The sequence below is a fragment of the Desmodus rotundus genome, chromosome 1 (assembly GCF_022682495.2).
Source record: "Desmodus rotundus isolate HL8 chromosome 1, HLdesRot8A.1, whole genome shotgun sequence".
Lineage (NCBI taxonomy): Eukaryota > Metazoa > Chordata > Mammalia > Chiroptera > Phyllostomidae > Desmodus > Desmodus rotundus.
The window spans coordinates 134430477-134454437 of NC_071387.1; the positions used below are offsets into that span (position 1 = coordinate 134430477).

General features: G+C 36.3%; 1 protein-coding gene across 4 annotated transcripts in view; it reads left to right on the forward strand.

Annotated features, from left to right (window-relative positions):
* LOC112307160 (uncharacterized) overlaps positions 1–23961 on the forward strand; it is a 748094-nt gene that overhangs the window by 124233 nt on the left and 599900 nt on the right. For 3 of the 4 annotated variants that reach the window (XM_071219332.1, XM_053911039.1, XM_053911035.1), the window contains one exon: positions 22176–22485. The exons of the other annotated variant lie outside the window; for it this stretch is intronic. In XM_071219332.1, coding sequence (XP_071075433.1) covers positions 22438–22485 — 48 coding nt within the window. In that variant the 5' untranslated portion in view covers positions 22176–22437. The remainder of the gene's footprint in view (positions 1–22175; positions 22486–23961) is intronic. 4 annotated transcript variants of the gene reach the window in all.

A 23961-nucleotide genomic window follows, 5' to 3' on the forward strand; every position in this document is an offset into this window, starting at 1 on the left:
TTTAAAGGATAAGGGGCCAAAAGATATTTGTTTCACTTACATATACATTTTTTCCTCAGTAATTAATTTCAATTAATTTGGCTGTTTTTTACTTTTAATTTTGTCTTGAGTACAATTAGACCAGGCTTATATATGTAGATACATTTTTTTACGTATGGGGTATTCTTTATGTAGAAACTGGCAGTTTGATTATAAGTAACAATAAAATGAATTAATTTTTTTAGGTAAATGATATTTAATAATCCCAGAGTACTCACTCCTATTATTACTATGATTACTATAATGATTGTCAATATATTTTAATCTCTGGATTCAGGTGGTAGGGATGTTTTCTATGAAATATTTAAAAAACTGCTACATGTTATTTTTAAATAATTTAGAAAGACAATAAGCAAAGGATAAATAGGAAAGTAAAGAAATCACTTACAGTATCTACCACCTAGATGTATTCATCATCAAAATGTGATAAACACATTTCCAGATATTATGTTATGCAAATACTGAAAAGACAGCTCAGAGTGTCTGACATAAACAGGACACCACACGTTATTCTCTTTTTTTTTTTTTTTTTTTGTGTGTGTGTGTTTTTTTGTGTTTTTTTTTTTTTAATTTATTTATTGTTATTTAATTACAGTTGTATGCCTTTTCCCCCATCCCTTCACCCCACCCCAGGTGAACCCACTTCCCTCCCCCCTCTCCACCCTCCCCCTTGGATTTGTTCATGTGTCCTTTATAGTAGTTCCTGTAATCCCCTCTACCCACTGTCCCCGCCCCCACCCCCCCACCCCCGCCCTTGCTATTGTTACATTGTTCTTAACTTCAATGTCTCTGGTTATATTTTGTTTGCTTTTTCCTTCTATTGCTTATGTTCCAGTTAAAGGTGAGATCATATGGTATTTGTCCCTCACTTCCTGGCTTATTTCACTTAGCATAATGCTCTCCAGTTTCATCCATGCTGTTGCAAAGGGTATAAGCTCCTTCTTTCTCTCTGCTGCGTAGAATTCCATTGTGTAAATATACCATAGTTTTTGGATCCACTCGTTTGCTGATGGGCACTTCGGTTGCTTCCAGTACTTGGCTATTGTAAATTGTGCTGCTATGAACATTGGGGTGCACAGATTCTTTTGGATTGGTGTTTCAGTGTTCTTAGGGTATAATCCCAGCAGCGGAATTACTGGGTCAAAGGGCAGTTCCATTTTTAGTTTTCTGAGGAAATTCCATATTGTTTTCCACAGTGGCCTCATCAGTCTGCATTCCCACCAACAGTGCACGAGGGTTCCCTTTTCTCCGCATCCTCTCCAACATTTGTTTGTGGATTTGTTTATGTTGGCCATTCTGACTGGTGTGAGATGATACCTCATTGTGGTTTTAATTTGCATCTCTCTGATGGCTAGTGATGCTGAGCATCTTTTCATATGTCTCTGGGCCTTTTGTATGTCTTCCTTGGAGAAGTGTCTGTTCAAGTCCTTTGCCCATTTTTTAATTGGGTTGTTTGTCTTCCTGGAGTGGAGTCGTGTGAGTTCTTTATATATTTTGGAGATCAGGCCCTTGTCTGAGGTATCATTGGCAAATATGCTTTCCCATATTGTTGGTTCTCTTTGTAATTTGGTGCTGTTTTCTTTAGCCATGCAGAAGCTTTTTATTTTGATGAGGTCCCATTTGTTTATTCTTTCCTTTATGTCCCTTACTTTAGGGGATGTGTCTGTGAGGATGTTGCTGCGTGGAATGTCTGAGATTTTCCTGCCAATGTTTTCCTCAAGGACTTTTATGGTGTTACGGCTTATATTTAAGTCTTTTATCCATCTTGAGTTTATTTTCGTGTATGGCGTAAGTTGGTGATCGAGTTTCATTTTTTTGCACGTAGCTGTCCAGATCTCCCAACACCATCTGTTGAAGAGACTGTTTTTGCTCCATTTTATGCTCCTGCCTCCTTTGTCAAATATTAATTGATCGTATAGATTTGAGTGTATTTCTGGGCTCTCTATTCTGTTCCATTGGTCTATGAGCCTGTTTTTATGCCAGTACCAGGCTGTTTTGATTACCGTGGCCTTGTAATACAGTTTGATATCAGGTATTGTGATATCTCCTGCTTTGTCCTTCTTTCTCAAAATTGCTGCAGCTATTCGAGGTCGTTTATGGTTCCATATGAATTTCTGCAATGTTTGTTCTATATCTGTGAAATATGTCATGGGTACTCTAATAGGGATTGCATTGAATCTATAAATTGCTTTGGGTAGTATGGCCATTTTGATGATGTTAATTCTTCCAATCCATGAACATGGTACATGCTTCCATTTGTTTGTATCTTCCTTAATTTCTTTCTTCAGTGTTGTGTAGTTTTCTGAGTACAGGTCTTTTACCTCCTTGGTTAGGTTTATTCCTAGGTACTTTATTTTTCTTGTTGCTATATCGAATGGGATTTTTTTCCTGATTTGTGTTTCTGCAGTTTCGTTGTTGGTGTACAGGAATGCCTTTGATTTCTGGGTATTGACTCTGTATCCAGCTATTTTGCCAAATTCATTTATTAGGTCGAGTAGTTTTTGAGTGGAGTCTATAGGGTTTTCCATGTACACTATCATGTCGTCTGCAAACAGTGACAGTTTCATTTCCTCCTTTCCAATTTGGATGCCTTTTATTGCTTTTTCTTGTCTGATTGCTGTGGCTAGGACTTCCAATACTATGTTGAATAGGAGTGGTGAGAGAGGGCATCCTTGTCTTGTTCCTGATCTTAGTGGGAAAGCTCTAAGTTTTTGTCCATTGAATGTGATGTTGGCTGTAGGTCTCTCATATATGGCCTTAATTATGTTGAGGACTGCTCCCTTTATTCCCACTTTGCTGAGTGTTTTTATCAGAAATGGGTGCTGTATCTTATCGAATGCTTTTTCCGCATCTATTGATATGATCATGTGATTTTTGTCTTTGCTGTTGTTGATGTGATGTATTATGTTTATTGATTTGCGAATATTGTACCATCCTTGCATCCCTGGGATGAATCCCACTTGGTCATGGTGGATGATCTTTTTAATATATTGCTGGATGCGGTTTGCTAATATTTTGTTGAGAATTTTAGCGTCTATGTTCATCAGCGATATTGGCCTGAAGTTTTCTTTCTTCGTTGTGTCTTTATCTGGTTTTGGGATTAGGATGATGTTGGCTTCATAAAAAGAGTTTGGGAGTCTTCCATCAGTTTGGATTTTTTCGAATAGTCTGTGAAGGATAGGGGTTAGTTCTTCCTTAAATGCTTTGTAGAAATCTCCTGTGAAACCATCTGGTCCAGGGCTTTTGTGTGATGGGAGTTTCTTGATGACTGCTTCAATTTCCTTTGCTGATATTGGTCTGTTCAGGTTTTCTGCTTCTTCTTCAGTCAGTTTTGGGAGATTATATTTTTCTAGAAATGTGTCCATTTCATCTAGGTTTTCAAATTTCTTAGCATATAGGTCTTCATAGTAATTTCTTACGATCCTTTGTATTTCTGTGGTATCCGTTGTAATCTCTCCACTTTCATTTCTAATTCTGTTTATTTGGATCCTCTCTCTTTTCTTCTTGATAAGCCTACTTAAAGGCTTGTCGATTTTGTTTATCTTTTCAAAGAACCAGCTTCTGGATTCATTGATCCTTACAATTGTGCTTTTAGTCTCTATGTCATTTAGTTCTGCTCTGGTCTTGGTTATTTCCTTCCTTCTGCTTGCTCTGGGCTGTCTTTGTTGTTGTTCCTCCAGTTCTTGTAGGCGTAGGGTTAGGTTGTTTGTGTGAACTGTTTCTAACTTCTTAAGGTAGGCCTGTATTGCTATGAACTTCCCTCTCAGGACTGCCTTTGCTGTGTCCCATAGGTTTTGGGTTGTTGTGAGTTCGTTTTCATTTGTTTCCAGGAAGTTTTTGATTTCTTCCCTAATCTCGTTCTTGACCCATTCATTGTTTAATAGCATGCTATTCAGTCTCCATGATTTTGAGTGTTTTGGGTTTTTACCCTTGGGGTTGGTTTCTAGTTTCAGACCCTTGTGGTCAGAGAAGATGCTTGATATGATTTCAATTTTCTTGAATTTGTTGAGGGTTGCTTTGTGTCCTATCATGTGGTCTATCTTTGAAAAAGTTCCATGGACACTTGAAAAGAATGTGTATTTTGCTTCTTTGGGATGAAAAGCTCTGTATATATCAGTTAAGTCCATTTCCTCTAGGGTATTGTTAAGTGACACAATATCTTTGTTAATCTTTTGTTTGGAAGACCTGTCCATTTTTGATAGTGGGGTGTTAAAATCCCCTACTATAATTGTGTTGCTGTCAATATCTTTCTTGAAATCCTCCAAGATTTTCTTTATGTATTTGGGTGCTCCTATGTTGGGTGCATATATATTTATAATGTTTATGTCTTCTTGGTGGATTCTTCCTTTGAGTATTATGAAGTGACCTTCTGGGTCTCTCTTTATGGCCCTTCTTTGGAAGTCTATTTTGTCTGATATGAGTATTGCTACCCCTGCTTTTTTTTCCTGTCTGTTTGCTTGGAAAATTTGTTTCCAGCCCTTCACTTTCAGTCTGTGTAAGTCTTTTGTCCTGAGATGGGTTTCTTGTAGGCAGCATATGTGTGGGTCATGTTTTCTTATCCATTCAGCTGTTCTATGTCTTTTGATTGGAGCATTTAATCCATTTACATTTAAGGTTATTATCGATAGGTAGTTATTCATTGCCATTATTTCCTACCTGTGTTCCTCTGTCTTTCTCTTTTCCTTCCTTTCCTTAAAGCAGTCCCTTTAGCATCTCTTGCAGAGCTGGTTTGGTGGAGCTGTATTCTTTTAGACTTCTTTTGTCTGGGAAGCTCTTTATTTGGTCTTCTATCTTGATTGAGAGCCTTGCTGGGTAAAGTAGTCTTGGTTGGAGGCCTCTGGTTCTCATTACTTGGAATATTTTTTGCCATTCTCTTCTGGCTTGGAGCGTTTCCATTGAGAAGTCAGTTGCTAACCTTATTGGGGCTCCCTTGTATGTTACTTCCTTTTTCTCCCTTGCTGCCTTTAAGATCCTCTCTTTGTCTTGGAAATTTGCCATTTTAATTATGATGTGTCTTGCAGTGGGTCTCTTTGGGTTCCTCTTGTTTGGGACTCTCTGTGATTCCTGGATTTGGGTGACTTTTTCTCTCCTCAGATTAGGGAAATTTTCCATCATTACTTTTTCAAACAGGTTTTCTATCCCTTGCTCTTCTTCTTCTCCTTCTGGTATTCCTATTATACGGATATTGTTACGTTTCATGTTGTCCTGCATTTCCCTTATTGCCTCTTCATTCTTTCTGAGCCTCTTTTCCTTTTCTTGCTCCTTCTGGGTGTTTTTTTCTACTTTATCCTCCAGCTCGCTGATCCGATCCTCTGCTTCATCAAGTCTGCTTTTCATTCCTTCTACTGTGTTCTTCAATTCAGAAATTGTATTCTTCATTTCCTCTTGGCTCTTGTTGATATTTTCTATTTCCTTTTTCATGTTGATATAGTTTGCAGTGAGTTCATTGTAGTTTCCTTGTAGTTTCTGGTAGTTCTCTTTGAGCTCAGAGAGCTCAGTGAGCTTCCTGATGACCATTGCTTTGAACTCAGTATCTGATAGTTGACTTGCCTCTTTTTCGGTTAGTATTCTTTCTGAGACTTCCTCCTTTCCTTTCATTTGGGAATTGTTTCTTTGTCTTCCCATTGTTTGTGAGGCTCTTCTTGTTGGCCTCTGCTTCTTAAATTGCTTTGTTCTGAATCCCTGGGTTTATGATATGAACTTCTATGGTAGAATGCCAATGGGATTCGGTGGTGCTGTCTCCTTACTCTCCTGTGCTCACTGGTCTTGAGCTGACGTTTATGTGTTTAACACGGTCTAACTCTAGTCTTTTCAGCACTCCAGGTTTTGTTGTCACACCGTCAGATCTTTCAATGTCCTCTATCTTTGGTCTCTAATCTTCGTATATGCTGGAGTACTGTTGGCTGTTCGCTCTGCTCCTCAGATCAGCTAGGTATTTCCCTGGCGCTGAGGGGAAGTGGATTCCGCTCCCACCTATGTTGCCGCCATCTTCCAAAAAGCACGTTATTCTCTTAATAAAATATTTTTACCTGTTAGACATAAATTGACATAATTGTGAGTAGCACAAGAGCTTTTTAAAATGTGACAATTCCCGGTATTTTGGAATAGGCAACCCTCTACATAATTTGTCATAATATACTTAAAATCCTTAAAAACATTCATGCCTCTTACATAAAATCAAAGTAGAAATATTATTGAATCATGTAAAAAGCCAGAGATGCACCCAAATAACTATTATGCTTGTTATTTATAATTGTAAAAATTATATTATACATGCCCAAGTTGGCTTATAGCAAAATAAATAACCTCATTAATTATTACATGGTTCATTGACAAACAGTGATGAGTAAGGATAACCAATGGCACGAAAAGGCGTTTATTGTACACTACTAAGTGAAAAAACACAGGTTACACAGACACAAATATGCACATGTTTAAATATACATACACATGTATATATATGTATACACATATCTTTACACACATAAATATTTATAAATTATGAGGTTTTGAATTAAAATGTTTATTGTAATTTTTATTTTCTTTAATTTTAAATATTTTACATGTGTTTTACATTCACACTATGTTACTTTCAAATTAAAAAGTTATTTTTTTCTATAAAATTGTTTTGTATATTCTAAACAATATAAAATTGTTTTCTATATTCTACTATGTCCATGATTGGGCTCATAAATATCATTGAAATTAATTTTATTTCAAATATGCCAGCTTATAGGCCACTTGTGAAGCAGGAAATTTTTAATCAAAGCACATCTGGACTTTTAGATGCCTTATTCTTCTTCAGGTAATATAAGATTAGTCCCAATTTTATCCGCTAGTCCTTAATTTTATGAAACAGAAGTCAATAGTACCTGCTGTGTGTTTTTAAATTTATCTTTAACATCAAAATTTACTTATTTGATCAAGTCCTTTGCCCATTTTTTAATTGGGTTGTTTGCCTTCCTGGAGTGGAGTTGTGTGAGTTCTTTATATATTTTGGAGATCAGACCCTTGTCTGAGGTATCATTGTCAAATATGTTTTCCCATACTGTTGGTTCTCTTTTCATTTTAGTGCTGTGCAGAGGGGAGTGGGGAGGGGATATCGGGGAGAGGGGTTTTCAGGAACTACTATAAAGGACACATGGACAAAACCAAGAGGGAGGGTGGAGGTGGGGGAGGGAGGTGGGTTTGGCTGGGGTGGGGAGAAAATGCAGACAACTGTAATTGAACAACAATAAAAAAATGTTTAATTAAAAAATATATGTTTTTGAGTCGAAAAAATTTACTTAGAAATTATATTATACACCCAGTTTTTATCAATAGACACTTTATTCTCCTTCTTCCCCATTTCCTACAGCATCAGCACCTTGCATCCACATTTGTCTTGTTAAGAGCTTTGGATATGTCCTTTCATTTTTTTTTTTCATGATCATATATTGATATTCTGGTAACCAATTTGTTCCTAAGCAATTGAACAATGTAGAATTGACCGTTGTTACTCTATGGCGTGTCTCTTAGAAACAATTCCTCCTTCACTCTTTCATGTTTATCTTAGCAATTGCTGGGCATTTTCTCCATATACATTATAAGATTTATATAAATTAAAGAAAATTCCTGATAACATTCTACTCATTATTACATTGCATTTTTTAAAATATAAAAGTAAAGTACCTTTTAATTTCCTCATTTCCATGAGACCACTGGGAATTTCTTCCTGATTATTTGTTGTTGGACTACTTTCAAGAAATTCAATTAGAATTGACTAATCTGAGAAGAAAGTTCTTATTATAGATGATTCACAAACTTATCATATGTCTAATTTGTAATCTGTTTACTTGTAGTATAAGTACTGGGGAAAATAATTTCTAGTTTGCCTCTTAGTTTTAAGGTTCTAAAATTTATAGAAAAAGGGTTAATTACAATCTGATGTAGATATATATATATATATTCATTTTATGTATGTTGAGATATTTATTTTATATATATGATATATTTTATATATGACATATGTTCCTTTTATTTATATGATAATCTCCATTTTCTCTGGGTCCTTAGGTAATTAGGACCATAGCTACGCATAACCTATGGTAAAAATGACGTGCTAATGTACTGTTATGGTGACCCCCTATCTTGGTATGCCCTGGACTGAATGGTCTTCCAGAATGGGAGACTTTAAGTGCCAAAACCAGGAGGGGTCAAGGCAAACCAGGATGGTTAATCATTCTATCTGGTCTAGTTGTTTCTTTAAAAGTACTTCTAAATGTTTATATTCATATGTATAAACTAATTGAAGTTTCTGGTTTGGTCTTTAAAATTTACTTTAAAGATTACTCTTTTCCTTATAAATCTTACAAAGATTTTGGCTCAAATAAGTAGATTTTGATGTTAAAGATAAATTAATAGTGTTCAATGTTTAATTTTTATAATTTAAAATGTTTTATTAAGTAATCAAGAAATAATAAAATTGTGGAAAAAGTGTTTGTCATGTATCAAATCTTATAAAAATCAAAATAATGTGTAAATGATGATATTATTAGTCTTAAAAATTGACCATGTTAACACTGAATATGAACATGAAGAAAAGCCAATACTTATTGTTTTTGGTTATACTCCAAAATATTCTGCAGAAGTTATGTTCCATAGGGATCTTATATTAGTCTTCTTGGGCTGACATACAAAAATATACCACAAGCTCTGTGACTTAAAGAGCAGAAATTAATTTTTTTATAGTTCTGGAGGCTTGAAGTCCAAGGTCAAGTTGCCAGCATGGTTGGTTTCTGGTGAGAGCTCTCTTCTTGGCTTGTATATTAACTGCCTTTTCATTGTATTCTCACATGTTGGAGAGAGAAAGAGAGAGGCAGGCAGGAGAGAGAGAGGCAGCAAGCTTTCTCATGTTTCCTCTCGTAATAGCACTAATCACAGCATGAGGACCCCACCTTCATGACCTTGATCTAAACCTAAATATCTCCCAAAAGCCCATCTCACAATATCATCGTATTGGGGGTAAATCTTCATCATATGAATTTTGGGAGGGCACACGATTCACTTTATGGCAGTTCTTATGGAAGTACCTAAGCTATTAAAAATCAATGATTCCTTCCTTGCAGTTAATTCAGCTTAGTTAATAAATTGCTTAAGGGTCTCAAGTCAGATTAATCACTAAAAATTACTGTAATAAATTTTAGTGTGTTATTGTATATTCAGATTGGGGAATCACAGTTCTGACAGAATAAAGCATGCAAAGATGACTGTATATAAAAAACCACACAATTATCAGACAATAAAAAGGCTTTCTAGTCATTGGAATTCCAGTTATATTGCATTTTCGTTTTCATTGGCTTTAGAAAATCTTTAAAAAATCTTTAATGGACTTCAGTATAGTATATTAGGCAGATGAATATTTTCCCTTTATAAAATCATTTATTTTATGTAAACTTTTATTATGTCTTGTTCTCCTCAAACCACTAGTCATTGTTATGTTCTTTGTGATGTGGGGAGGTTGCTAGGCCCTGTCAAAGATTCTGGCACCAGGCCCCTGAGCTGTGATAGAGACACCTCTGGACTACATACTCACTTTTCTCAGATAAGGCTAAGGCAGGTAATACACTTGAAGCACACAAGAAGCTGTATGCCTTGGGTGAAGATATAACTAAAACAAGATTATCTGGTACATAATATTTGTGTAAATAATCATCAAATAAGTAGAACATAGTATTCTGCTGTTCTGAGTTAACATAGTCTGGTTCCTTGCTTTTTGATTTCAGTTTTTTGTTTAGTATGTGAATATCACTATTTGGGACTTGCTTTGCATGACCTTGGTGGTTTATTTTTGTATCATTTTCATAGCTTGCTTTATCTAGATCTAACCTGCAGGCTTTTAAAATGGTTTGGATGGTGATGGATTTGTTTGTTTGTGGGAACAAAATGATTGAATAAAGACTAGAACTATTATAGTTCAGAATGTTTTTGTGATTTCAGTTACTTCTCCGCAGCTATTGTTCACTTTTTTCTGTATATGTGGACAGATACTCTGTGATGGAGATCTGAGTGAGGGTAGGACTAATTGGGCCTGGAGGGAGCTGGTGACTGTGGAGAGAGAGAAAACCACTTAAACCATGTGGGTAATTTTGCGAAATAGAAGACTACATTAGCATGCAGATTGCCTCTGACGTTCTCATAAATAATGTGCTTATAGAAAAACAACCATTTGCCCTAAGTAAATGGCATTGCATGGACCACTTTTGAAGATGATTTGTGGGGCATGCAGGGGAGATATTGCTTCTCCTACTGAGCATATATTGCCTTAACTATGTATTCAGAAAAATGTATAAATCAAAATGCAAAGTAAGCAAAATATATCAACTGACATTTATTTTAATTATGTGGTATTGAAAAGTGTGCTCTTTAATATTTTTCATGACTGATGGCTTGCAGAGTTCCCACAGAAAATAAAATTAAGCATTAAATATTATATAATTATGAGACTTCAGTCAGGCCTGCACTTATAAAATAATAAAGCATTTTTGTATTACATTTTGATCTCGTTTTATTCCTTTTGTAATTGTTAGCTTTTCTTCTGAAACTTGTCCTAAATTGAGTTTAGGCTGCATTCTGCAGTGTCAGGAAAATTGATAATGTTTATTTCTTAACACCGTGCACTGTATGATCTTACTAACTCTGTATTAATATTTCCAAGGAATGGTAACAAAAAGGAATTTAGCATTCACCCTTTGTTCAATAAATCAAACATAAACATGATCTGCTCTTGGCTTTTCAGCAAATTCTGCTATTTTATTTGTCTTTTATCTTGATGGTTTATTGCTTTACATGGCTTAAAGGGATTCAGGGTCTGAACTGTTTAATCTGGGATGTTTAGGTTACTGATGTCTCAGCCGGAGTGTGTGAGAAAGTCGTATGCTAAAACGTCTAGAACGTGTACAGTAGGTGCACTTGTATGTGTTTGAGTGATTCATTACTTGGCACACGAGCTTTGCTTTGTCCTTTTGTTTTCAAAATGCATTGCATTTCTGAATAATTACCTAAAATTTTGCCTTGTGTCTGTGGATTATTCTGCATCTGTGATGCTCAAAACTTAACTGTAGACCATGTGTTAGCTCTGTGTCAAGATTTTCCTATAGGAACTTCCAGGAAAAACTAAACAGTGGTTAAGAATTTGTCTACTTAGTAAAATTAAAATCTACTGAAATTAAAAAATGCTAAATATTCCAAGCTAATGGTATGCAACAGAAAATTTTGTTTTTATTTAGAGTTTCTTTGTCATTTATTTTTTTTCCTTTTAGCATCACTAACTTAAAAGTTACTGTTGTTTAAATGGGTGCACAATTCTTTCAATAACTGCCGATTAAATGGCTGTTTTTTTGTTTTTCCAGTGGGTTAGATCTGGGGTAGTTTCTTGGGGAAGGCTGAAAGGGAATAATTCAAGTATAAGCATGGGTCTAGACCCTAAAGAAAGAAATATAATTCATTTTTATTAAGTACTTATTTTCTGCCAGACACTGTTAGAAACTTTGATGTATGCTTTGCACTTAAAATTTGGTTGAAAATACATGCAATGACACATAGCTGGCGTGTGTGAATGTGAGTATTTTAAATTGCTCTGTACTATACAGGTTTATACTACCATACATTGTTATAATTATGAAACGTAAAACTAAAATAATTTTTATGGGCATAAAACATCATGGGAGTTGAGAGGAAAGAGCCATCAGTATGGCACCGGCCTGGACAGATAAGGTTTTGAGAAGACAACTTGAATGAGACTGAGGGAGTAATAATGATTTTGTTATCATTTGTTGAACACAGAATTCAAAAACACTTTTATACATTTAAAAAAATTGCAACCTAAAATGACCCTTTGTAATAAGTAATCAAACCATTCCATCTTTAAAACACAGTAAATAGTTTAGAAAGATGAAGTGAATTCACCATCAAATGACCCCGTGGTATACCACCGTTCGCTGCTCCCAACCCAAGCACACATCTCATATTGCAGCCTCGTCATGCTACTCTGTTTAAAACATTGTGACGCCTTTCCATTACTCTTTAAATAAAATCTGAACTCCTCACCATGACCTATGAATACCTATAGGAGTTGACCTTTGTCCACCCTGTGACTCCACTTCATATCTCTCTCCCCTGGCGAATAACACTGGCCACATTGAACCAATTTCTCTCCTTTAAGGGATCTTAGGTCTTCTATAAGCTATTGATCCTGGACATTGTTTATTGCCTGTGTAGGTTCCATTCACCTTCAGCCTTCCCCATATAACTTCCCGTGTTTTTGTTCAGGTGCCCACCTCTTCCTGGTTATATTGCCACTACATAATTTCTGAGATCGACTCCTGCTCCAGGGGTGCTTCTGAGTAGTCAAAGCCAATAGTGGTGTTCCCAGTCCTTTGTTAGGCATTGAATCAGATGGCCATGCCCATGCCAGGCAATACAAGAAATTTCCTTGCTCATAGGGACTCAGTCAGGAACGAGCAGGTGATGACATTCAGGCTAGTGCCTCCCAGGGAAAGCTTGCAGTAGGTTTCGGGGAATGTTTTCTGGCTCTTAAAATAGAGCAGCATCAACAGACAATTTATGTATAAGATGTTCCATGTGAAGCCTGGGACTTTGGCAGCTCTCTTGACACCAGTTTTTGAGGTTGAGAGATAGATAGAGGCTGAATGGAGAAGATCACAGAACCACTGGATTGATATCACCCTGAACTATGCTAATTTTTGAACTTTTAGTCATGTCAGTCAATATCTATCCTTATTTTGTTTAGGCTAGTTTTGTTTCTTTTTCTGATACGATAAAAGATTCCTTACCCTGGAATTCTCTTTCCTCTGGTTATTAAAGTCTACTTCCTGCTTGGCATTCAGATCTCAGTTTGTCTATTGCCTTTGCAGAGAGTCTTTCCCTGATACATAATCTAAAACACCCCTCTCAGTCACTTCTTATCTCACTACTCTTGTATTTTCTTCATAGCACTTATACTACTTTCTGATTCATTAGTATATTTGTTTAATGACTGACTCCTGGAATATAAGCTCTGTGAGAGCAGGAAGCTTGTTTTCTGAATTAGTGCTACATCTTCAGCAATTTTAACAGTGTCTTTTTTCCATAAGAGGAGTCCATATGTATTGAATGAATGGATAAATGGATGAATCAGATCCTAAATTTTGACTTCAAATGCTGTGCTCATCCGCTGCACTGTGCTGCCCGGCAAGGACAAGAGTGGTAATCCCAGTAGAAGGGACAGCAAAAGTAAGGGACGAATGGAGTATATTCTGGAGAGACTTAATCTCTTTTTTATTGACTGAGAACAAATTTATTTAAATTCTAAACCAATATCCAAGTATATCAAAGTATAAGAGGTTTATTAAAAAATTTATTTTTATTTTTATTTTTTTAAAAGATTTTATTTATTTATTTTTAGAGAGGGGAAGGGAGGGAGAAAGAGAGGGAGAGAAAAATCAATGTGTGGTTGCTTCTCACGTGCCGCTTACTGGGGGACCTGGCCCACAACCCAGGCATGTGCCCTTTCTGGGAATTGAACTGGTGACCCTTTGGTTCTCAGGCTGGCACTCAGTCCACTGAGCCACACCAGCCAGGGCAATTTATTTATTTTTAGAGAGAGAGGAAGGGAGGGAGAAAAACATAGATCAGCTGCCTCTCGCATGCCCCCAACTGGGGACCTGGCCCACAACCTAGGTATTTGCCCTGACTGGGAATTGAACTGGCAACCTTGTGGTTTGTGGGATGATGCCCTACTCACTGAGCCACACCAGTCAAAGCAAAATATAAGAGTTTTAATAATCCAAATAAAATGTATTTAAAATGTAGGACAATAAAAATTTGGTACAATATATGCCGATAAAAAGGAATGCAGGCTATTTACACACAGTGGGTATTCAATGCATTTATGTTTGCTTCATAATTACAAGTGACTTATATCTCATGAGAATTTGTCTGCAGTGAGTGACTTGTGACTTGACTGATTTCTAGTACTTTAGACTCTTATTTTAGTCAGAGGCAGGTGGCTGTCTTGAAGAACTTTGCCAATGGGAAGAAACCAGCAAATGGAAGAGCTCCAATAATGCTGCAAAGATGTCAAAGATGGTACCCTACTCTGAGTGGGTAAACCTCAGCACTGTTTTGTAATTGCAATAGGATGAGAGTAGCTGGGCAACAGGGAAATAAAAGGATCACTCTGTTGATCCCTTTGTTCTCTACCCAAGACCATGAGTCAGATTTTCTAGCACTGCTTTTCAGACATTGACCAAAGGTGGGCTTAGGAGAGGCAGTCTCATGGTGGGTAAGGGCATGTCTTGATACTGGCATGCTAAGGATTGTATCTGCTCTGTCAACCTGCTAACTTTGCTTAATCTCTCTGTACCTTAGTATCTTCATCCAAAAATGTGACTAATAGTCACTTCATGGAGTTGTAAGAATTAAAAGAGTCAAAATATATAAAGGAATGCTTTTATAGAATCTATAGTGATAGATCACTTTTTAAAAAGATTTTGAATCTGTTATTTATATTTTTGTTAAACACAATATAGTGAATTACTAGAAAAATGAAATAAATACACAAAATACTAGTCTTAATGTGGAAAAACAGATTGAACAGAAAAAATTCTCCTAACAATTTTCTGTAAAAGTTTCTAAATGCCTATTGTCTATTTGTGTACTTCATAGTGAACTGCTAACCACCATCATTTGAGTAGCTGGTGTGTAAAGAACCTAAATCAGCGCTTGGCATATATCGTGCATTGCATGGTGTTCAGTATTGCAGGACTCACTTTATTTTAAGAAGCAGATCTAGGAAGGGTTGTCTGCTACCTACAGCCAAGTTCTGAAGGCACATGTGGGTGACTATGAGGAAGGGGAGTGGTGTTCAGAATCCTCTCATTACGTCCTTTGCAGCAGAAATGTTTAGCTTTAGTGATTTTAAAACTCAGTGTGTTGGCATGCTTTTTCAAATAGATATCTTAAACATGAAATAAATATACTTTTGGGATAGGGAGATACTTCTTATGAATATTTTGCTGGCATTACATATCTGCTTCTCTTATTGTAATATGTACAGTTTATATTTAGGGAAAGGTGTACCCACATCTCAGTGACATGTAAAACCAAAGACAACTGGCTTGGATCTATTTTTAAGTGTGTGACCTTGACTATCTTTCTATACCTCAGTTATCTATGGAATGTAGGTATAGTGATGCTTCTTCCATAGGTTATGAACAAGAGTAAACAGCTCAATATATCTTAGCTAATATTGAATATCTAGCTGAACAATACCTGCCATAAAGTAAGCATTTAGAAGGTCCACAACCCACAAACATTGGAAATCCAAACAAAGACCATTTCTGAGTAATCGAGTCCTCACCATAGATTTAAAAGGCAGTATACCTCAAACCAATCTCACATTGCTGAACTTCACTAGAAACACTGGAATCCTTGTTCACAACCAGTGAGACAGCATCGCTCTTGTGATTATTAAACAGCCTATGTATTTTATTTTATTCAGTAAGAACTCACACACATATACATATGCATGTATACTCATCTCCTGTGCCATATATCCCAAATTAAAAGGGAATCACAAATGCATTATTTTCATCAAACTCCTCTAGCAAGTGTTTTATGACTTTTTTAAACTTGGGATTTATTCAGTGCTTGCACTTGGATATTTCAGTATTAAAAACACCACAAATAAAGATGAATTATCATGCTCCACACAATGTTAATAAACAGGTGGCTGCAAAGACCCATGCTCACATTTCTGTGGATGGTCGAAGCATCTAAGAAACTTGTTTAGGGTTCTGGTATATACATGAGTATAATTTGATGCATTAAACCACGATGTCTTTCTAAATTTGTAAGTCCCGTAAGGAGCATTACAGTAGAACTGTCAGCCTATCCTAACTTGTTCTCTTTTTTAAAAAATACCCTTTAATGCTGAATTTGAAGCAAATTTACTTGAGCTACATGTAGAGTATTTGAAAGGCAGTTTAATTCTTCTGGGAACAATGAACATAGTCTGACTGACCTCAGAATTGACATTCAGCAATTTAGTGTGCAGTTTAACTTTACATTGGAAGACAGGGTTCTTTGAAAAGTTCAGTTAATATTAAAAATTAGTACCTCTTTAGATTTGAAGACCATCAGCATGTCGACATTTTTTAGCTGTTTGAGTATCTTTAATCAAACTTCTGAGGAGTGTGGCATTAATTAATCCTTGGGTATCTGTCTGGTTACTCTATGGGCTTCTCAAGGTTGAGGCTACTTAATTATTCAGATTTCGCGGGGCTTCTGTGAGAAGCCTTATGACCACATTATTCAATTTACTTATAACTTGTTACCACCATGTGATTGGAATGCTAGTAAGTTTATTTTACCATTTTGTGAGGAAAAAGTGCTGAACATTTATATAAAATGTTTTTCTAAGCACTTACTTGAAAAATCTGTGCTGTTTTCAAGCCCGTATTTTGAAGTAGCATGCTCTTTTAGAATGATTTCTGAGAGAACCCGATTTCCACTGTAGCGACATAAAGCCATTAGCCAAGTCTTCTGGCAGTAACAGATGAAATTAAACACATTTTTCACCAGGTGTATTTATCCATAGGACCAAGTATACTGTGAGTCAATGTATTTTTTAGTTACCCGCTTAAACTTGAGCTCATGAGAGGCTCAAAACCTGACTCTCTGTGTCATGTTAAGAATGTGCTAATTAAGGAGGTTATAAAGTCAGTATTGTATTTTTTTAAAAAGGAAATAGTAACCACAAACAGTGTAAATGGTCAAAAATATTTCTAAGTTATTTAAATTCACTTTTGGTTAAGTAGAATATATGACTCAGTTGTAAACCAGAAGTATTCATGACTTTGCAAATTAGTTAGCAGTAACAGAAATTTGTTCTTGACCTGTACTTGTGTGAGATGTTTCCATACTACCCTGTCCAATTATGCAGAGGAATCCAAGTGCGTAAACCCAGAAGTCAGTATACCTAGATATTTTAGCCACAATTCATATCTTAAATTTTTTTTAAATTAAATTATCCATTGTGTTTTGGAGTGGAGCTAATCAATTCAGCCCAGTAATATCATTCAACATACAAGGTGACAGAGATCTTTTCCTAGGCTGCTGAAAGAAAGAAAAAAACACAAAAACAAAAAGAGAAACAAAACAACAAAAGACAAAACTATGGGTCTTATATTCAGGGAGCAGACAGGAGCACCGATTCACATTTGGTTATTTTAATTACAGGCATAGCTTCCAAAGTGGAGACTAGTCAGCCTCTTTCTTAATTTCATGGGCTATCAGTTTGTGTAATGATTGGGGATATTTATTTTTGTCTATAGCTGTAAAAATAAAATAGCTTGAAAAATGTATAGTGGAAATAGCCTGCGACAGGGTTTCTCAACAATGGCACTGTTGAGGTTTTGGGATGAGTAATTGTTTGTTGTGGGATGCTGTCCACGCCTCAGAGGATGTTTAGCAGCATCCAAGGCCTCCACCCTCTAGATGCCAGTAGCACACTCCCAGTAGTCATGGTACTGTGCATCCTACTGTAATATCCTGTTGTCTGGGTGTACAGTACTAGAGTTTATCTATTTTCCTTGGTCGTCTCCACGTTTGGGCAGTTATGACTAAAGCTGCTCTAAACATCCATGTACAGGTTTTGGTGTGGACTTAAGTTTTCAATTCATTTGGGTAAATACCAAGGAATGTGACTGTTGAATCGTGTGGTAAAAGTAGGGTTAGTTTTGCAAGAAACTGTCAAACTGTCCTCTACATTATTAAAATTTGATATAACATGCACACACAAAATGATTGGCAACTTCAGGCCATTTATATGCATCATTGTATTTCTTGGATATACTTTAAGAAATGAAAATAAGACTGTGAACTTTACCCTGGTAAAAAATAGTTTTTTAAAAAAGTTCCAATGATTGGTGTTTGTGATAGTATTGTGACTCAAAACATAATTTAAGTGGAAAATAACACTTATCCAATAATTGAATTAGTGGATACGTTGTCACTTACTGAGCTTACTAACTGTGAAGGACAAGGTTGCTCCATAGAGAAGTTTAATATCCAGATGCATAAGAGGTTCGGTGATTCAGATATTGGCTGAACCAATATATAGGTTATTCTTAAAATAGTATGTTTGTCCCATATTTTTTCTCAAGTGCATTTAATTCTCAGGGGTTAGTTTCATCTATGAGGACCGAAAGGACTTGAGGTGGATTTCTGTTTATAGAAAGGTCAGTCACTGTACTTACCCATACTCACACGATGTATTTTTGTGGGGGTGGACCATATTTTATATTAGCAGTTTGTAAAATAAAGTAGGACTACAGATGGTTGCCTTTCATTATTCTGATCTCAAATTTTGAAAACACTTAGGCTTAACACTTAATGGCTTGCAAAAGACAATAGATCAATAATTGTACCATTTAGAATTTTGTTCATACTTCTCTGTTTACATAAATTTCAATATCAACAATCAAAAGGAAGCTGTTTAGGAAACATTGAGTCTTACTGCTTACATTCCTGTATTCTATCCAGATGTGCTGAGGGATTAACACAAGGAAGAGATGAATGACTTTCTGAGGCGAATTTGCTATTCATTTTCTTGATCTTCTGTAAAATGAACCTAATGTTACACTTCATTTTAGTAACCAGAATTCTATTTTATTCTTCTGCCTCTTTCCGAAAGTGAAGTTGAAGCTGAAATATTTCCAATAAGAAATCCTCCTTGATGTTAGCAGGACTGGATATAATTTATAGGCTTTAGTTTTCTTTTTCCTGAGAACTTTTTTTTTTTTTTGAGAACCCAACAGTGACTCTACTACATTAATTGCAGTTTTGGAAAATGGAACAGATTATTAATTTTATTATTTTAACACATAAAATACTCACAGAATATGCTTTATATTTTTATAAAGCTTTAACATTGTCTTATTTACACCAAAAATATTGGGTTTGCTAGTAAATATAACAATGGGTAAGTGAGTAAACATTTTTTAATGATTAATTTCTTTTTCTCTGGTTTTTATGCCATTTTTCCAAGTACAGTGTACATTTGGTGTTATTTTGTATTAGCTTCAGGTGTGGGGCATAGTGGTTAGACAGTCATGTGCTTTCCAAAGTGTTTCCCCGATATTTCCAGGATCCGCCTGGCACAGTTACTGAAATATTATTGACTATATTTCCTGTGCTGTACTTTACATTCTCATGACTATTTGTAACTGACCCTCTGTTCTTCTCAATCCCTCCACCTTTTTCACCCAGACTCCCAACCCCCTCCCCTTCGACAACCATCATTCTGTTCTCCGTATCTATGAGTCTGTTTTTATTTTATTTGTTTGTATTGTTTTTTAGATTCCACATATAAGTGGTCATATATTTGTCTTTCCTAGACTGACATATTTCACTTAGCATAATACTATTTTTGTTTATAAGGCTGAACAAAGACTGAAATATTTATATAACTTTTATCCTTTTTATTTTATATGTATGTAGTGTTTATGGAATTATAAAACTAACCTTAATGTTGCCTTGTATTTTCCTAGTTTGGAAAACAAGTTTTCCTTGTATTTCCCAGTAAATTAAGTTTGTGCTAATCAGTGATTATCCTGGCTTTTTCCTTCTTGTTTTGCAAGTTGTTGATTGATAATTAGTTTTGTTACATTTGAAATATTATAAATTGTTTAAATATGACCAGTTTTTTTTTCAACATGAAGCCAACTATGACTTTGGTCATACAAAAGCAGGTGCTGAGCCAAGTTGTTCCAGAGCTCATCACCATGCAGTCCCAAGCCTTTCATAGAGCTGGGCCCACTTCACATCCTGCTCATTCCGTCCCCTGCAAGAAGAATTGCAGAGCTGATGGGTGGGTTTGACAGAAGGGTCAGCGTCTGTGTGTGTGTCGCCCTTCTCTCTTCCTTTTGGTTGTCTCCTTACCGGGGGAAAGATGCCATTTCATTTTCTCTTTGCTGTGAAGGGGGTTTAGTAGGCCAGATGCCTCTTTCAAGAGTGTGGGCTGAGATTATCCATCTGTACCAAAAGTAAAACTCATTCAGGGAGAGCAGGCTTGCTGTTGCTGTTGACCTAAGCCCATGGGCCTAGAATCAGCATTATCAGGAATAAATATAATGGTTTGTCTGCCTGGCTGTCACATTTATATCTCAAATGGCTTTCCAATTCAGACAGGTAAATGAGACAGGTTGTGTATTGATCTTCTCAAATGCTAACAGCTGACAGTGAGGAAGGGCATTCCGGGCGGAGGTGTGAAAGGCTTTGTATTTTGAGTGTTATGTCAGGTTGATCTGTCATTTCTTGGTAGATGAGGATCAGATGGAGACAAAACTAGTATTTTTAACCTTACTTTTGTATTTTGTAACGTGTATTTTATAAACTTAACATCAGGGAGTCACTGGTTGGGGCCACTTTTAGGAGAGAATAATATTAGTGAAGGATTTTAAAGTTGATAAGGAACTAGCATCAAATGCAGCAGGGGGTAGAATAAGAAAGGGACTGAAGAAATTCATTGGTATAGGCAGTAGGGAGATATTGGTTGATATTTTTTAAAGACAGTTTCAGTGAGGAGAGGGGATTACAGGAACTACTATAAAGGACACATGGACAAAATCAAAGGGGAGGGTTGAGGTGGGGGAGGGAGGTGGGTTCGGCTGGGGTGGGGTGGAGGGATGGGGAGAAAAGGCACACAACTGTAATTGAATAACAATAAAAATTAAAAAAAAAAGACAGTTTCAAGGGTGGAGGCCTAGTTACATAGTTTGAGCAATAAATAAGAGGTGAGAAAGGGAGAAGATAGAAGACAGACTTCTTTCAGGAAGCTTGGATGTAAAGGAGAAGAAAGAAGAATGTAAGCAGCTACAGGGAGACACAAGTAATTAGAGATTTTTTGTTTGCTTTTTAAGGATGAAAGTATTTGAAAATAATTGTAATCTAAAGGGAAAGCCGGCAACAATGTTGGAAAGATTGTGAGATGGAAGAGAAGGACTAATCTTCAGATCAGCAGAGCAGGGGGACCCATTTTTCCCTGTGGAGTGGAGCGGAGAGGTGCAGAGAGTGTGGGTGCACTCCTGTGTCCCATACTCAGTCATCGGTCGCTTGTCAGCCTGACTCCTGTCAGACTCTTACCCACCACTTGCAACCATGATGCACTGTTAAATGTTGGGATGAAATCCGAATCCCTGTTCAAAGAGTGTGTACTATTATTCCTCACAATTTAAATCCATGTTGTGAATCTCTACTTACTCACCGTCCAGGACTTTAAGAAATGGCTGTGCATTTTCTGGATTTTTCCTCTGACTAGAATGGCTTTGGATAGTGGTTCTCAAAGTTAGCATGAAGAGGAAGGCAAGCAGTGGGGAGGGATCCTCAGCATGTGCTCTTTGAACTTTCTTCCCAGTGACTTCCAGGGTGGAGAACTATTGCTTTACAGTCTTCAAAAATCAAGAAATTCCTTTCCTCTCTAGACTAGGTCTAATTTTGATGTATTTCCATACCAAGGCAATATGAAGTACAATTCTGGTATTATCTATGATGGTTTCAGTTCTCTGTTAAGGTGAAATTCCTTGGAAGGTCCTTCCATAGTTCATTTGGATCTATGGGTACAGAGAGAGGCTTCCTACAGCTCACTATGAAGCTTCGGGGCAACTGCTTTGCTGGTCACCATGTTAGAACCACTTGTTTTAGTTTTAGAAACTAGAAGAATTGATGGGACTGTGGGGACAGCATGGGACTCATTGTGTTTAGTTTCGTGGGACATGAGATTGCTATCTTCTTGCTTCAGTTGGAGTATAAGTGGCAGGTTTATTTTTATTTATCTCAAAGAAATGTAGAGAGGAAGTTAGAATCCCCAACAATGAGACTGATCAAAGGATTCCGTAGGGGTTTCAATTTCTCTTACTTAGTATATTTTGTCCCTTAGGAAAGGTGCACAAATTTTTGTTAAGTTGTTAAGTCCTTAGACAATAGAAAACAGTTGCAACCTATTAATTCCATCTGTTTCCCAGAAGAGTTAACCTGGTGATATTGAAGAGATTCGAGGGGCTTTCGTGTCATCTCGTCTTTTGATGTGTTTACAGGCCTTTACTGAATAATTCTTCTCGCTGTCACTTGGCAAGCCATCTCTTGGTCACAGCCTTTCAACTTGCCTATATGTATGATACCATGGAAACACCAGAAGAAACCGTGGAGTATGTTATACTTGGTGTAGGAAAGGCTTCTCTAACAATATAGAATTCAGAAGACAAAGAATGGATAAACTCTATCATATCAAATAAAACATTTTGCATGGCAAATCTGCCATAGGCAAATTTAAAATACCAATAACAAAGATAAGAAATAATGTGCAAGTTATACCATCAGAATATCAACAACCCAAGATACAAAGAGGTAAGAAAACAATTTAACTACTCAGTGATGAAATAGGCAAAGGATATGCATTGATAGTTCCCAGAAAAAAACTATAAATGTCTACTAAAATCTGAAAATATATTTAACTTCACTCAATAAGATAAAGGCAATCTAACATAACTAAAATAACATCTTTTCACTTATAAGATAGGCAAAGTCACAGAAATTTGGTAGTCCACTATGTTGTTAAGGGACTATGAGGAACCAAGCATTTTCACTCATTTCTGTGATAATTTCAGCTCGTGCAACTCCCATGGAGCTTAGCTATTCCACTTCTAGGAATCAATTTTATAGACATACTCACATTTACATTGGATGAAGTATATGCAAGTTTATTAATGGTGATAAGGAAAGATTGAGAACAACCTAAACTGTTCATCAGTTGGGGACTGATTTAACTAAACAAATGTGAAGTGGTTTAAGTAAATACTGATACAGCCATATAGTGGAATACTATGCAGCCATAAGGAAAAGAATAAAACAACTCTTTATGGACCATTATGGAAAGACCACAAGACGTGTTAAGTGAAAGTAGCAAAGTGAAGAATCGTGGTGTTTTACTACTTTGGTGATGGGAAGAAAACGTGAGTGTGTGCATGCGCGTGCGTGCATGTATAGGCACAAGGTTTGGAAGAATACCCCTCGTTAAAATCTACATGCATATTGTTACGTGTGAGGACAGGAGCTGGGTAGACTGCAGGTCAAAAGAAAGATTCTATTTTATTCTTTTCAAATTTTGAATTGTCACATATATTTGTTACTAAAAAATTAAATTGAACACACCGCATATACACTCCCAGAAATATAGATAGAAACTCAGTATCTTCACCTTTTAAAACTCTTATGTCTGACTCTAGTTCCATGTTTGTAACAGATGAATTAACATGTTAATGCTATGTGTGACCTAGTATTTAGCACATATGGTAAGTTCTATAGGGTATAAAGGTCATACATATTAGTTGTTTCAGTTTTTCTGTCATTTGTTAAAGATGGCACCAGAGAAATGGTGACACACATATGGTTTTGAAGACTTTATAGGAGCATTGAAAAGAAGTTCTCAAGGAGGAATTAGGGCCAAGTGTTGGGTTGGCATGGCCAGCAATATTAAGAGGCTGAAAGATGATCCAACAAATGGGAACCTGTAGTTAATTTGGAATTTACGAAATACTAAGTGTGACCAAGGAGTGGTAGGAAATGAAGCTGGAGAAGTTAGGTCAGGGCAGATGTTAAAGAACACGGTATTGCATTGTAAAGGGCTTGGATTTACTACGTTGGCAATGCAACGCCATCCAAGGTTTTAAAGTAGGTGACTAATGTGCATTTTAGATCATCTGAGTATTACAGAGTATGAACTTGGAAAATGGGAGACTGGAGGCAGCTAGACCCATTAAGAAATTTTGTAATACATACAACTGTAATTGAATAACAATAAAAATTAAAAAAAAAGAAATTTTG